The sequence below is a fragment of the Phoenix dactylifera genome, chromosome 6 (assembly GCF_009389715.1).
Source record: "Phoenix dactylifera cultivar Barhee BC4 chromosome 6, palm_55x_up_171113_PBpolish2nd_filt_p, whole genome shotgun sequence".
NCBI lineage: Eukaryota > Viridiplantae > Streptophyta > Magnoliopsida > Arecales > Arecaceae > Phoenix > Phoenix dactylifera.
This window is the reverse complement of record NC_052397.1, coordinates 17153390-17168606: the sequence shown is the minus strand read 5'-3', so window position 1 is coordinate 17168606 and position 15217 is coordinate 17153390. Positions and strand designations below refer to the sequence as shown.

General features: G+C 38.0%; 1 protein-coding gene and 2 pseudogenes across 4 annotated transcripts; 1 reads left to right on the top strand and 2 right to left on the bottom strand.

Moving 5' to 3' along the window:
• Positions 1 to 580: 580 nt before the first annotated feature.
• LOC120111130 lies at positions 581 to 3237 on the bottom strand (annotated as a pseudogene).
• A 265-nt stretch (positions 3238 to 3502) lies between these two features.
• On the top strand, positions 3503 to 4817 carry LOC103707652 (annotated as a pseudogene).
• Positions 4818 to 10015: 5198 nt separating this feature from the next.
• On the bottom strand, positions 10016 to 13647 carry LOC103707623 (transcription factor bHLH18-like). Of its 4 annotated transcripts, none has more exons than XM_008792180.3 (5): positions 13268 to 13647; positions 13021 to 13094; positions 12350 to 12928; positions 11215 to 11586; positions 10016 to 10779 (listed from the first exon to the last, which is right to left on the bottom strand). In XM_008792180.3, exons 2-5 carry the CDS (start codon positions 13054 to 13056, stop codon positions 10705 to 10707), a joined length of 1062 nt encoding a protein of 353 aa, XP_008790402.2. In that variant the 5' UTR covers positions 13057 to 13094; positions 13268 to 13647; the 3' UTR covers positions 10016 to 10704. The 4 variants fall into 4 exon arrangements, with proteins under 4 accessions (XP_008790402.2, XP_008790401.2, XP_008790399.2 ...); XM_008792179.3 differs by having other exon boundaries at positions 13426 to 13647; XM_008792177.3 differs by having other exon boundaries at positions 13021 to 13425; positions 13496 to 13647.
• Positions 13648 to 15217: the final 1570 nt, after the last annotated feature.

Below are 15217 nucleotides of genomic sequence, written 5' to 3'. Positions count from 1 at the left end.
CTGCTGTTGTACCCAAAAAAAAGAGAAAACTATGTGCTCTGCCTGCTTAGAAGGTCTGCCACACAGCATCACTACAAAGCACTCAAACTGAATACAAGTTGCCATAACTCATGTAATGCATCATTTCAAGTTCATGCAACACATGAAACTAGAAAAATCTATGCTAGAGCACAATCAACTCAATGAAATTTCCAGCAAAAACTGATTATGCACTAGTATGGTACAGAAGACTAAAATTGAATAATATAGATGAATGCTAACAGGCCAAGCAATATCAGTCCCCGCACTATTCACAGCTACGCAATCTCTGCCAAAAGATGTGATGAAATGCAGAAGATAACAATGACTGGTTCTGGCTGTGAATGACCTGATCATGAATAGGAGCCGGTGATGAAGCAATATCTAGCCAACCGATCCCATTCTGCAGGAGGAAGGTTTATGATTATAGTGTAATCTGAGCTATTTTCCAATTTACTATCTGCATAGACAATTTGGTGTTGATACATTCATATTGGTCCAGTTTAAAAACCACTCCAGCCTAACAACAAGAGAAATAAAATTCAGATTGACAAAATATTAGAATCACCAGATATGTTTTTAAATCATGTATATAATATGGCATTTATCACTCTGAATTGTACATACATTATTAGACAAAATTATAATTTAACAAAATGTGCTAGCCAGCGATGCAAAGTCAAAAGAACTTTGGTTGCCTTTTCTATATCTTTACACTTGCTGTTCTTCAGCCAAACTGGAGTAGTCAGAAGAACAGGATTACAGGGTGAAGTAATCCGGTGGAGGGTAAGCTGCTGACACCTGGGACATGGATACATTCCCAGTTTGAACACTACGAAGCACACTGTCTTGCATATTGAATGGCTGAACCGCTGCAATCCTCTCAGGGATCACATTCCCATTGTCTTCAACCCGAGCCAGCACCTCAAAGTGGGCCATGGCCATTTTGGGCCTTGTCTTCCATTCCGGGAACCCCGACCAATCCACCTCCCCATCCAAAAGACTCCTCTCCACAGAGAACCCCATCTTCACATAAGTTCGTGCTGCCACCTCTGCCCTCACCAACCTGAATGATCCCTCCTCCTGTCCCTTCTTTCCCAACACCGATGCCAATAGCTCTTCAAAACCCCTAAGATTAGAACTAGATCCATTTAATGAAGTAAGAGGCCACAACGTGGGGTTCTGTGATGCCTGTGCATCTTCAGAGACAGCTGGGACAGAGCGGGATGAGAGCTCAACAAGGCCAGGGGCAAGGCGCTTGAGCTTGAGCTTCTCATTGGGGGACATGGATGGTGAAGAAGTGAGCGAAGTGGGACCAACAATGCGGAGGGAAAGGATAGGTTTCTCATTTGAACGTGCAGCATTAAGGAGGGCCTCTGCAATGGTTAGGAGGCCCGATGCTATAAAACGATTCTTAGGGTGGGTCTGGTTGAGGGGAGGGGGAGATCAAGCGGGTGCCTGAGGCTGACAGACCTTGCACCCTTGACTGTCACCACAGCACCATCTGATAGGAGGACCTTCTTCAGCCTACCAGCATCTACATCATGCTGCAAACAAAAAAGAACAGCAACTTCAATGGTTAGACATCTGATTTCTTTACCATTGAAATGCAAATGATGTAGCATCAGGAATTAAGAGGTGCAAGATGGAGGAAAAAAAGAGAGAAAAAAAAAGAAAAGTGCCATGATAATGCCACAGAAAACAGAATTTGAGTTATTAAAGCGCATTAACAGATAAGTCTGTGAAGGTCACGAATCAAAAGGAGAAATATCCGTCTGTCCTAACATCGATCAATAAAAGTTATAAATTTTCATCGGAGAGATTTTGAGGAGACCACAAAAAGCTTGTGGATTTCCCAGTTGCCCAAAAGATCATTTTAAGCTCACTGCCAAACTTTTCTGCTCTTGTTTCTCCTGAGTAGTTATTACAATTTGAAACAAAGAATTATAATATCCGAATTAAATTGGCAATCAGGTTGATTCAAATTTAAGAAAACTTCAATTATCAAAGAAATAACAAACCTAAAGTAGAATGAAATTCTAGATCAAGGCTTTGGAAAATCTAGCATTATAGCCTTTTCTTACGAGAAAAAGAAAACAAAAGAAAATCTGGGATCTCAGAAAAGGGTACATAAAATTCCAATTGGACACGGTCTCGTAGATTCTAAACGAAATCCAAATGAACATATTTCTTTATTAACATTCCCAAACATTCAATCATCGTGGAATTTAGAAATAAAAAAGGCATTTTTAACGATCAATTCGTTTCATACTAGGAGAATTAAGTAATAAAGAAGAGATCTCTCACCGGCAAGGAGAGCCTCATGTCATCCCCGTCCTGGATCCAGAGCTCCATCGGCCCCGCCAGCTGAAACGGCGATAGCTCCGGCAGAACCCTCGCATCCGGCCTCCTCCCTCTCTCGGCCAAGCCCTTCTCCTCCTCAGCCCTAAAGATGGGCAGATCAACGAAATCCCACCTGCTAACATCCTCGAGGAGCTTGACCGGAACCACCTTCTTGTCCACCTCGATGTCGAACTCGTACGCCACCGAATGCCCCACCAGCGCGTCCCTCACGTCGAACCCCGACATCTCCAGCCCCTCCCCGTGGATCCCTAGTCCCTCTATGATCGCCTCCCGCAAATCCTTCAGTCCAAAGAGCAAACACATCAGGTCTAACAAATAGAGTTCAAAAGACGGGATATTCCCTCAGAAACGGGAAATAGGGTGGGATTTTTCCATCAAAAACGGGAACTAAGGTTCCAAAAAGAAAGGTCTGTCCATGGAAAAAAGGATTTTTTTTTTTGTTTTTAATTTCAAAAGATGGAATTTTAGAATAAAAACGGGAAATAGGGACTCAAGGGATGGTATTCTTCCATCAAAAAAGGGATTATTCTAAGGGTTTCAAAGATGGATGTTTCGGACAAAAACGAAGATAAGGGACTAAAATCAAGGGAATTTTTAATCAAAAACAGGAATTGAGGCTTCAAAAAGAGCCATTTTTCATCGAAAAAGGATTTTTAGGGTTTTTCTTTTGTCTTACCGAGATCGCCTTGGGGGCGGAGGGCTTGAGAGCGTTCGCGGCTCCGATCGCGAGGACGGCGACGAGGATCGCCGTGAATTTAGACGGAGCCACCATCGATCAAAAACGAAGGAATTCGGACAAGAATCGAAGAGCGAAAATTTCGGTTTTCTTTTGTTTTTCGGGACAGAAAATCAGGGAGAATTAGGGCGATTTATTTAATGGAATGGTTGCTGACGTGGATGAAACGGACCAATGAGAAGCGAGAGAATGATGCGAGGTGAAAGCCTATTGGCCAGGATTCGTTGGATGGAAGCGCTTCCGCCAACGGTACGAAATGAAGGGACGAGGTTTTGCTGTTCTGTTTCGAACAGCGAGTTGCCGCTTTAGTATAATTGCGGCCGTTGATTCAAGGATTGCGCGTTGGCTTAACGGACATGATCGCGCTGAATGAAAGCCTCGGTCATGGTGGGAAACAGCAAGAAGGTAGGCGGCAAACGTGGAGCAATATCCGGTGGCCATCCGGAAATTTTTTTTTTTATCCCTGTATTATATTCTAAAATTTTGTTGCATGTGAATAAATATTCTTTCAAAATTGATATTTACACATATATCTTCATAAAATATTATTATTATTCAAATGCTGTTATATGACGTTTGTACTAACAAAATTAAAAAAATTATTTTTATATTTATGAAAAATAAAATAAAATTTTAAAATTATCCTATTGTTCTTATCTTCTTCTTGCTATCGAGATCGCGATCGCAATCCTGCGGAAGTTCATGACTCACAATCCCACGGCCATTTGCGATGAGCGGGATCGGAATCGGGATCGCAAGCCGCGAGCGGGATCGCCTCTGTCCCTTCGAATATCCTCCCCACTTTCAAACAAAGCCATCATCAAAGCTCACAGCAGCATACTGTAAAGCTTTTTGGATCTGAGCGACTGAGCCGCGAATCAAGCCAGAGTGTCTCACCATCAAACTCATCATCCTACAACGTGGTCATCCTAGGATGCGGCCGAGCCGGCCTATGCCTCGCCGAGCAAGCTTCCGCGCATGGCATTCGCATCTGCTGCATCGACCCCTCGCCGCTCTCAACGTGTCCCAACAACTGTGGCGTTTGGGTTGATGAGTTCGAGGCTATGGGGTCATAAAAGACTAAAGACGCAGCTGCTGCAAGGATGCGCCTCTAATGGGGTCAAGTTCCACAAGGCCAAGGCATGGAAGGTGGAGCACAAGGAGTTCAACTCCGTCGTCACGTACTCCAATGGTTCCGAGCTGAAAGCTAGCATGGTCGTTGACGCCACCGGATTCACGAGTCCATTTATAGAGTTTGAGGGGCCGGTGAGGAACCTTGGGTACCAGATTGCGCATGGGATACTCGCAGAGGTGGAGGGCCACCGTTTCGACGCGGACAAGATGGTGCTCATGGACGGGAGGCACTCGCACTTGGGCAACGAGCCTTGCTTGAGGCATCGGAACGACAAGCTCCCGACGTTCCTTCGACTCTGATGCTCCCAACCTCTTCCTTGCTTGGACTGGAGTTGCCTTTATGCACTAGACACGACCTCTTCCTTTAAAATGCCCCCAACCTCGCTTCCGAAGAAGAAGAAGGGAGAGAAGGGAAAAGTGTTTGATGGCGGGTTTGAGCGTCCTTTTGGAAGCCCAGAAGAACTTCCCAAAGAACACCCTAATCCTCAGCAAGACCTCCATCCTCCGAAACTCTTCTCTCTCCTCCATTCCATCTCCAATCCCCCCTCCTCCCAATTCCTTCCCCACAAGCCCTTTCCTAGAGTTTCTGCTACCTGTAGAAGACTCCAAGAAGGGAAGGACATCCACATGTACATGTGAGCATATCTTCCCACTCAGCCCCATATGGGTATTTTGGGAGTACAAACTCCTATATATATAGCTCTCTCTAGAAGTTTTATTTTTCTTTATTTTTGTTGGAGGGGTGACACGGCATTCTGCAGCGTCGAGTGCCGGTGCAAGCAGATATGCATGGACGAGCAGAGCGGAAGGAGGGACAGAGGCGAGCTCTGATGATGGTTTTGTTTGGAAGTGGGCGGGATCTTGGAAGGGACAGAGACGATCCCGCTCGCGGCTTGCGATCCCGATCCTGCTCGCGGCTAGCGATCTCCAGTCGGAAACGTCCGCGGAATCGCGATCGCAATCCCGATAGCAGGAACAAGATAGAAATAATAGCATAATTTCAAAAATTTATTTTATTTTTAATTAATATAAAAATAATTTTTCTTAACATCGTTAGAACAGGGTATTTGAACAATAATAGAGTTTTACGAGGGTATACATGCAAATATCAATTTTGAAAGGGTATTCATATAAAATCCGATATTTAGAAGGGTATCTATACAAAAAATACTATATTTTATTATAATTACTGAGGGTACAAGGTTTGGCAATTTTGTTAGATATTGATCCATCTTATACCAGTGATCCTGCCAACTTGGTTCAATCCAGGAAGAAATACTATTATTATGAAATCGTGTTCAAATAAGAGAAAGAAAAGGAAAACAACATTGATATAACTATCCTACTACTGACAATCTAGGAGCTCTTCCAACAAAAAAAAAGTTGGTTAAAAAATATTATTTAGATTTCTTAGGCCTCATTTGGCAGAGCTTTTGGTGGGCCAAAAAGTACTTTCTGACCCTCTAAAAATACTTTTGGATAGAATAAGTATGTTTGGTAAAAAATTCGGAAAAGCTCAAATAGCTTCTTGGGAAAAACTCTGAAATGGGGTTTCTTCATAAAAACACTTTTAGCATGCGTCGGAAAGCTATTTTGATTTATAATTATTTTTAAACCAAAATATCCATAATAAAATATTATAATTACATAAAATATATTTTTTTATATTTATTAATATATAATGATAATAATGATAATATTTTATACCTTAATTATTGTATTATACTATAAATTTAATATTATATTACATTATATCAGAGTACATTGATATATTATGTTATATAAAATCAAATTATGTTATATCATTATGTTATAATATACAATATTATATTACTATATTATAATAATATTATATTACATTATAGTAATATTATATTATATTATATATTTATGTATTAATAAATAATATATTTTATTATGCTTTGTTGTATAATACTATGTAATATCCTTTATGGTTATTTCGTCATATCGAAAGTACTTTCTCAATTTGTTTCCACAACCTTTTAAAAATGTAGTCACCAAACAGCAAATAGTTTTTGTATAAAAGCTCTACTTCAAAAAGTTCTGCTAAATAAGGCCTTAGACCTATATAAATACTCTTGGATTCTAATATATTTATCCTATTTAAACCAAATAAATTCATGTTGTAGTGTCTCCTAATCTATATGAATTTTGAGTCGGATTTATCCTGATGATACTATTTGTAATAATTTAAAATTTTATCAAAAAAACTAATAGAAAAAATATGTGTATAAATTTTTAAAATATTTTTGGTAAATAACCGATATAGAATCAAACACGCGCTCGTTAGTCAATTTTGGCGTCGATGGCCATATCTTTGAGAGCCGGTCAGCTATTTATGTCTCGACAGGAGGAGACGGTTGAGACAAATCATGGTTGCTGTCATGAATAGCAACATGCATGCTTCAATCCTTCTTCTATTTCCTTAATTTGTGCCACGTTCGCCAGTGCGGTGGCCGATTCAAAGCATGGGCCAGAATTTTGGTGGGCCGGGTTGCCATTAACTTATGTCTCCGACACCGTCAACCACCAACTTTATCTTCCACAAGCCACCTCTCAGCCTAAGATGATGCCAAAAAAATTCAAGGATGCGGCAACTAACACAATCACATAGTATTATTTATGATAGGGTTGTGGATTTATATCCAAGAAGCTTCTATAGCAGATTTTATATAATGATATTTATTTTAAAATTTTATTTATAAAAATGCATTTGTTTTTTGATGGCATAGTTTAGGAAAAAAGGCACTTCCCCCAATTTTGTTAATTGAAAATACATCAAGAAGCTGAATGATGATTAGAAATATTGGTCAATATGTCAATATTATATTACTAAATACTTAATTTTTTTTTGTAATTTTTTTTTTTGTTTATATCAGTTGATATATAAGGTCCAAGGTCTTTTCTATTATTATATCAATCAGTGATTGACAATGATACAAGCAAATCAGGTGTGATGAAAATCTTGAAGCTTTGATAGAATGTATCTTGAAGAACTTCAAATATATGTCAAAGATGATGGGGGATCAGCATGGCATCTGGTATATATCACATCTATAATGGCCGTATATGCAAAGAACAAATGAGTTATTTTCTGTTTTTTTTCGTATCAATAGTTGTAACCATCCTATGCAACATTAGTGTAGTTGAACTGAGAAGAAAGTGATCCAATTTCTGCAACCCCCACTAGACCAATTACTAATTGATGGATATATAAATGATAAACTTTGTGTGTGAACTATTCTGAAAAAAAGAAACAAATTGTATTTAGTTACAGTGGTGTTTTGATCAAAATTAATTATAATATCCTCTTAAAAACTTCTTTCTCAAACATAAAGAATTGCAATGAAAGTTGCCATCCCTCACTGCTCCACTACCTACTCAATTACTGGATCCTATACCGTAGTTGGGGATTATTTCATTTTCCCACACAAGTGCTATATTACCATGGATAACTTAGCAGGTAGTGAAATGGGAAGGTTAGCTTTCCCCCTTTACTCAATATGGGATTTTTTTTTTTCCCTTGATGCAGTTCTCCCTCATTTTCTCTATACTACCCAAGGGACTTTAATAACCTCAACTGGCAACACCATGGACTTAGAAAAATGACCTGATCGACTATAACTATGGTCCATTTAGTTCATCGCACCACCGCCGCCTCCTTTTCTCTTCATGAGGAATTGTATAAATCTTCATATTGACATGCTCGCAGATTATCGGTCGCATCTTCTTAGTACATTGCATTAGATATAAATACTGGAAAACTTCGTTTTCAATATTTCGGTGCTCACCTTTGTTAGAATCTCATTCATGATACTAATATCATTGCTTAAGCAACTCAAAAAAGTCACTCAGCATGCTTCCTTTGAATTAGCATTGCGAAGTGTGCCATTAAGTTTTTTGACTGATTTTTTTGACCTACCTTAGCATTGCTCTTCGAATTTTCTATCTCCTTTTTCTATTCTCAAGACAAACAGCTAGCTCTCTTTCACATTAACAGAGCATTTTCAATAGACCTAGCACTTTGTTATCTTGAGCTATGGTCCTCACAACAACCAAAGTTCTTACATGTATCATAAAACTTTGAAAGCACATCCATAATGTACTAAATAAATAAGGAAGGTTAGCTATAAGATGAAGGCAGAGAATCTATTGACGATTTCATCGGTGCATATATTTTAATTTGCTTAGCTGGTTTCATTATCTTAACTTAGTTTCTTTAATCATACCTTCCTATGTACCCAAAGAAAACCTTATATTTCTAATTTAGGTAGTTAAGAGATTACTCCAAGTTTTTTTAAACTACGACATGATGGTACATATAAAAAGTCTAATCAAGGTGGTCATCAAATTTCTATTCCCTTGGCAAGAGTATTTTTTTGTCAGATCTTCTCTTGCTTATTGTGCCCTACTTGTAGAGCTATTGACTTCTAATAAACAATTTTCAAAATTAATTTTACTAATATTTATGACAATCAGGCTTGCAATTGTCATTATTATTAAGCATGCTGTATTTTTAATTTCTTTTCTGAGTTGACAGATTGAGTGTACTATTAACCAACCATTGTGGTTATATTCTATAATTATCAGAGTTAATCTGTGCAGTGTGACTAGGGTTTGGATGCAAGATGGCTAAGAGATTGCTAATCTTTGGGCATCATTCACTCATCCACTGATTCTAGGATGAGCAATATCCCTTTGGTTGAAGATTGAGGATTAATTTAATAAATTGTGGAAAAATACCAAAAAGTAAGACAGAGAAGAAAATAAGAGGGAAGAGACTCACATGCAGGTTAATATTATTTCACCTTTCTGGATGAAATAATTTTAATCGGATTTAATTACTTTTTAAGCATTGAATGGATAGAAATAATCAACGAAAAAAGACATGTTTTAGTAGATAGCATGAAATTAGCTGAGCATCATCCTACTTGTTTACCATTAAATGTCAACATGCCAAATAGTAAGAGAGACTTAGCTAAGTTAATAATACTAAACTGATGTCTAACGGCAGTTTCTCAAGTGGATTTCGCTTAAATATGACCTTCTAAAGATGAAAATTATTTAATTACACAATCATACTCACTCTGGAACGAAATTTTGTTGCGATCAAATTAGCCATGTTCTTGTAGGCTCATTCGATGAACTCGAGATCATGTTTTTCTCTTCCTCCAATGGATTTTTCTTGGAGTTCCTGCAATAAGCTAGAATGATAACCTTCTTGAGATGTATGTAAGTTGCCTTCGGATTTTTTGATGATAAAAAGGGTGTAGCAAAGTTAGAAACTAGTGGTATTTCATGTCAATGGTAAACAAGTACAGCCTTATCAAGAAGAGGTGGTGGAAAAATTGACAAGCTCTATGGTCTAGTAGACTTTGGTATCATTGCTTTCGTGGATTCAGGATGGATGTGAGTGTTTTGTTATAAGTCTTCCAGGAAAGATCATAATTAATCTGTGACTGAAAGAGATTGCCTGACTAAAATACTACTACAATTAATCAAGATATCATCATTGGGTATTCAATAAGATCTTGCTACCTCATCACTCATCCCAACCATAAATTTCTTATCTGTTTGCCTTCAAAAAAATTCATCTGACTTGCTTGAACTACGAGAAAAGGACCCAAGAAACCAAGCATAATAAATAGAGTGCACGCATTGTTAAAAATAAAGAAAACAAAATACATGTGCTTCACAGCCCATAGCGTATAACTTCGCCACCACGAGAAGACTGTTGCCATATCATGCACCGAAACAAGTAGGTATTTTTATTCATACATTTTGTCCAATAGAACAGCAACATAGTGGGTGTTTCTAAACACCTTTTCACAAGAAAACAACAGAAGGAGAAAAGGGACACAAGTAGGAATTATTCATAAGACCCTCAAAAAAAAAAAAAAAAAAAAAAAAGACCCCAGGCTTCAGAGATAAGGCCAATTTGACCCCCACACAAGAAAAAAAGAGCACATTTTTTTTTCTACAGACCAGCTTTTGGGAATAGAGATAGATGGAAAGGAAGGCAAGAGGTAGGTTTGAAAACTCAAACCCCTCAGAAAAAAAGGCCATAAGAAAAGGGGGGAGAGGTTCCGAAAAGTCAATCTCCCCAACGGAGCCCAGAAAAAGCCTCATGTTGTTAGTCTTTTCTCTCCTAGAAGAACATGGCCGAGTGCTTCAACCATGCCAAAAAAGGTGGAGAGAAGAGATTAAAAAGAGAGAAGAAAAAACCCATGCAGCAAAAACAAGTGAAAATGGTGATCTTTAAAGTATGAGGGGGTCGAAGGCCTTATTTTCAGAAGCAGAAAAAAGTCTAAAAATTTTAGGAACCGACAATAGCTAGCTAACCACTAGACCTATATTTTTCTTGAGACTAATAAAAAGAGGACCACCATCATCACCACCGCCATTTTTTGTACAAGACTGTCTTGGCTTCCTCACACGAACTGCCTGAAAGCTGAATTTAGCTTCTTCACTAGATCCTTCAATGTCATGGAGAACTCCTCATCAACCTGTATAAAAGAACGAGTTTAAAGTTTACCTAGTGTTTAAGTATGACCGAAAAGAACCTAAGAGTGTGGTTTATGTGGATTTTTAACTTTAGCTGCTAAGCTACATTAGCTATATATATATATATATATATAAATTACATCAAGAGAGAGAGCTAGACTTAGCTATATTTGAGTCGATCTCTACTTCGATTCAGTCAGATCTAGATTGAATGATGAGAGTCCTATAATGAAGATTCGAGATGTTGGATGTAATCTACTGCCTCTAAACTGCTTATACATACAAAATCATATAATTTGAAGGTCTCTAGATAATGTATCAAATAGTCAAAAAAAAAATAGGCAGTCGAAATAATATAAAATTATATATATATTTTATTACAATACGCTAAAGGTCTCCAAATTATTTAATTTTTTAAGAAGAAGTTTAAATCTTGCCTGAGCCACAACAGTAATATCAAGGGAGGAACTGGCAAAGGGGATGACGCTTGCGTTGATGACGGTGAGATGGAGTTTCTCAATCTCGGAGAGTGCCTCCACCAATATCCCTTTGCTTTTCTCACAGTGGATCTTAATGAGGACACTCTTCTCGGACATCTTGGCCTCAATCTCTGGGAGGGATTCACCAGAGGGATGCCCATCAAAATTCTCATCACAGGAGCCAACGTCGTCAGAAGAAAGCTGAGACTTTTTCACTAGAACTGCTGACTCAACTGTCCTTTTCGTATTCTGCTCTTCAAGACTTTTCACCTTCTCTTGAAGTTGTTTCAGATACTTGATTGCATCTCCAAGAACGGAAGCCTTGTCCATCTGCCCGAAGGGTTTAACAAGTTGGAGATATGATTTCTCTCAAAAAATATTATATACATATATATATATATATATATATATATATATATATATATATATATATATATATATATATATATATATATATATATATATATATATATATATAACAATTACTACTTAGCAGTGTGAGATTTACTTTAAACTTATATTCAGTATTCATATACATGATGGATTTATTACCGAGAGTGAAAACAAGGAGTATGTATCATAGCTCTAATGAAGTGGGCATATAATTTTCCTTCAAAATGTAGTCCTACGTAGAATTTAATGTAGAGATCATCTATCAAGAGGAATTTTAGCGTTTTCCTCAGTGAACAAAGTGGTAGGTCTTCTCTCTCTTTTTTTTTTTTTTTTTTTTTTTTAAGTTTTTGGTACATGTAGTAAATTCTCTGATCATGAACTATTTATTCCATTTTCCATCATTTCATGCGAGCTCTCAAAACTCATATCATAAATTCTGACCATGAAATTCAACAGAAAGAAGGGATTAATCCAAGGTAATTTAAAAGGATCCCTTCCACTATGCGATTGCCTTCCTTCTTGTTTTGATTGCATATTCTATTTGGAGTTGCAATCAGTATCACTTATTGTGATGATGCTTTTCGCTACTTCCAACTTCACAAGAATTTAAATCTATAGTAATGTAAATATTTACATAGTGCATGCTGAAAGGTAAAGATGAAGAATTATCAAGGCAGAAGGATTATGATCAGAAGCATACCTTCTTGAGACCAGGAATGATTGCTGACAGTGCTATAAATCTCTGGCTCAGCTTCTCCCTTCGCTTCCTCTCCGCAATGATGTGGTCTTGGTTATGAGAAGAAGGCCTAGCCCCCATGTTCATCCTCTTAGGTCCTTGTCCAACCATGTTTTCATAGCTTCTCTTTGAGCCATGAGGAATCAAGATCTCCATCTCTTCCTTTGGCCTCACAGCCCCAACTAATCTCTCGTATAAGTCAGATTGATTCCTTGGCGAGTCCAGGTTGCCGAAGGAAAGGATGCTCGGAGACGAGGCATCGGTGGTCGCCGGAGCCGGGTTCTGCTCGGTGGTGCAAGAATTCCAGCTGCTGGCCTTGAGGACTTTCTTGGGCCTTTCGGCACACCTGGTATCCATGGATGAGCAGCTAAAGGTGTTTGATGTGGTGCTGCCTGGCGGCTGGAAGGGAGGGTAGGAGGTGTAGCTCTCTGAAGAGAGCGACTGCTGGAAGTCCTGCCCAAGAGCCACTGCAAGCTGCTGCGCAGTGACCTGATCCAAGGAGTTGGTATCCCACTGATGGAAGAAACTAGGATCCTCCATTCCCTGCACGAATTATACCGCAAAGCTTTCAGCCCTTTATTAATTGTACTGAATCATCTAAACTCGAAAACTATAAAAATTTAAGCTGAAGCTACCATATCAGGGAACCATCTTGCAACTGATGCCTCCATTAGACTGCTGCTCCCTTTGTATCAAAAACAAAGATATCCTGCATCAAGAATAAAAATTAGTGCTATAGAAATCAATTCTAACTCCTTTCGGTCCAAGCAAAGAATTTAGCTAGTTAATGAGGATCCAAAGAAGAAACAAGCCCATATCCATGTCTCAGAACAGCTGCAAACCATTCAGTTAAAAAAAAGAAGGCAAGGGCTGAAATTGTACCACGATATCGAAAATTAGAAAGAAAAGAAGGATGCCAACTCCATTCAAGAACTCTAAAAAAAAATTGAGAAACCAAGGTTTTCTCTAAGCCACTTGATATCAAAGACGAAACGGAACCATCCAACATAGATGTCTTGGATATCATGCATGAACAGTACCTGATCAAACTTCGAGAATTAGAGGCTAAAATGCTAAAGACTATTCAGAGTCAAGAAGAGAAAAGCCAACCTATGGAAGAAGGTTAGGCTGCTTTCTTTTTCTCTAGAGCAGCAGAAGTCAGCCTTCCCCTATTATAGAGTCCTTGGGGACCTCAGAGTTGCTTGTTGCTTCTGTTGGTGTGAACGTCGCCTCAACCACCTTTCCCTGTTTAAATGGATGCTCTCTCCCCTCTCTTGTAAAGGCTTGAGAAGCTACCCTCTTATAATCACAATGTTAATAATATTCTTTTGTTAATTGCTATGACTTCATGCTGACCTCAGCAATAGGGGGAATGCCAATAATTTCCTTGCTCTGTTTTAAGTGACCATCAAAATATTTAAGTAATGGTGAACAGGTGAGTCCATTTTGCTACAGAAGGAAACAGGATGATTAATAGGGAGACCAATCGAGCAGCAGCTGATGTTTTTTTTTTTGCAACATGAATGCCAGAAGTGCAGAGTAACAACTTATGATGGAATCACAATTTGTCCACATCTCTATATTTTCCAAGATGTGGTTAATCAGAAACCTTTGGACGAAAAATAAAATTAAGAAAATAATTATCCTCCTAATTAACAAGTCATAGTTAACCTATGTTTATTTTCAAATCATTTTTTTAATCGACCCATTATAATGTATAAGACGACAAACAGAACCGGCGATTTACATTCAAATCGTCGTTAATTACATGTAGTAGGCTAACTAGGCAGCTAATTAAAAGATAATTAGTTTTAACACTTGTGTGTTTGGCATGAAACATATGTGGCTAACTATTGTTAATTATTTTACTATAGGAGAGGGCTTCCCAATCACTCAAGGGAGAGAGAGTGGGGGGGAGAGAGAGAAAGAAAGCGAAAAAAAGACTGCTATTGACTATTAGTTTTTTGGCTTGCTTATCAAATAATTTACAAAAAATACAGAAAGAAAATCTTCCTCCTTATCTGTGCATTTAATTTCCAGTCTCTCTTTTGCAGATGTTTTCCTTTCTTTTCTTTTTTTTTTTTGGTGAGAGTTCAGTTTCACAGAACTGTTACTCTATTATTCTGAACAATGTCTGGAACCAAAACAAAGTTTCTTCAGACTTTTCTATCATAGCATTATATGAAACTTATCTATTTTCAGAAGAGAAAATAATAGATTTTAGTTTTCCATAAGCCATTGTTGCCTGAAGTCGAGGCAAACAAATAAATAGTACCATGGTAGACCCATCTCTGCTGGATAACGCATTGCCTTTAAAATATTTTCTTGTGGCCACCATTTTTATCACTTCTGCTCTGCGACAAACCGCTAGGTATTTATTGCACATACCAACTTGCTGAGAAGAACAGAAATCTGAATCTAAAACAGCTGGCATATGGCAATGAGAACTCAAAAGAAAAAGAAAAATAAAAGCAGAACAATACAATACTCATCTTAGCTCATAAATCATCAACTTGCAAGCAAAACAAGGTAAAGCCACCATTATTTATTGATTTCGTATGGTTTAAATAGTCTAATAGAGCTACCATCATTGTTTAGTAATCAAGCAGGGATTTTACCTCTGTTTGTTATGTTCTCATGTTTATGCCTAAGATTTCGTCTCCGGTTCATCTCCTTAATTAAGCGATGGTGCTAATCTCTTCCCTTTTCTCCGAAAAAAAGAATCGAAAAGAATTTTTTTTAGGTAATAAACCTCAAAGGGAAATGGATGTTAATGGAGATGAAATAACTCAACGTGAGCAAGTAGTTTACGAAGTCTAATTGGACAAGGTT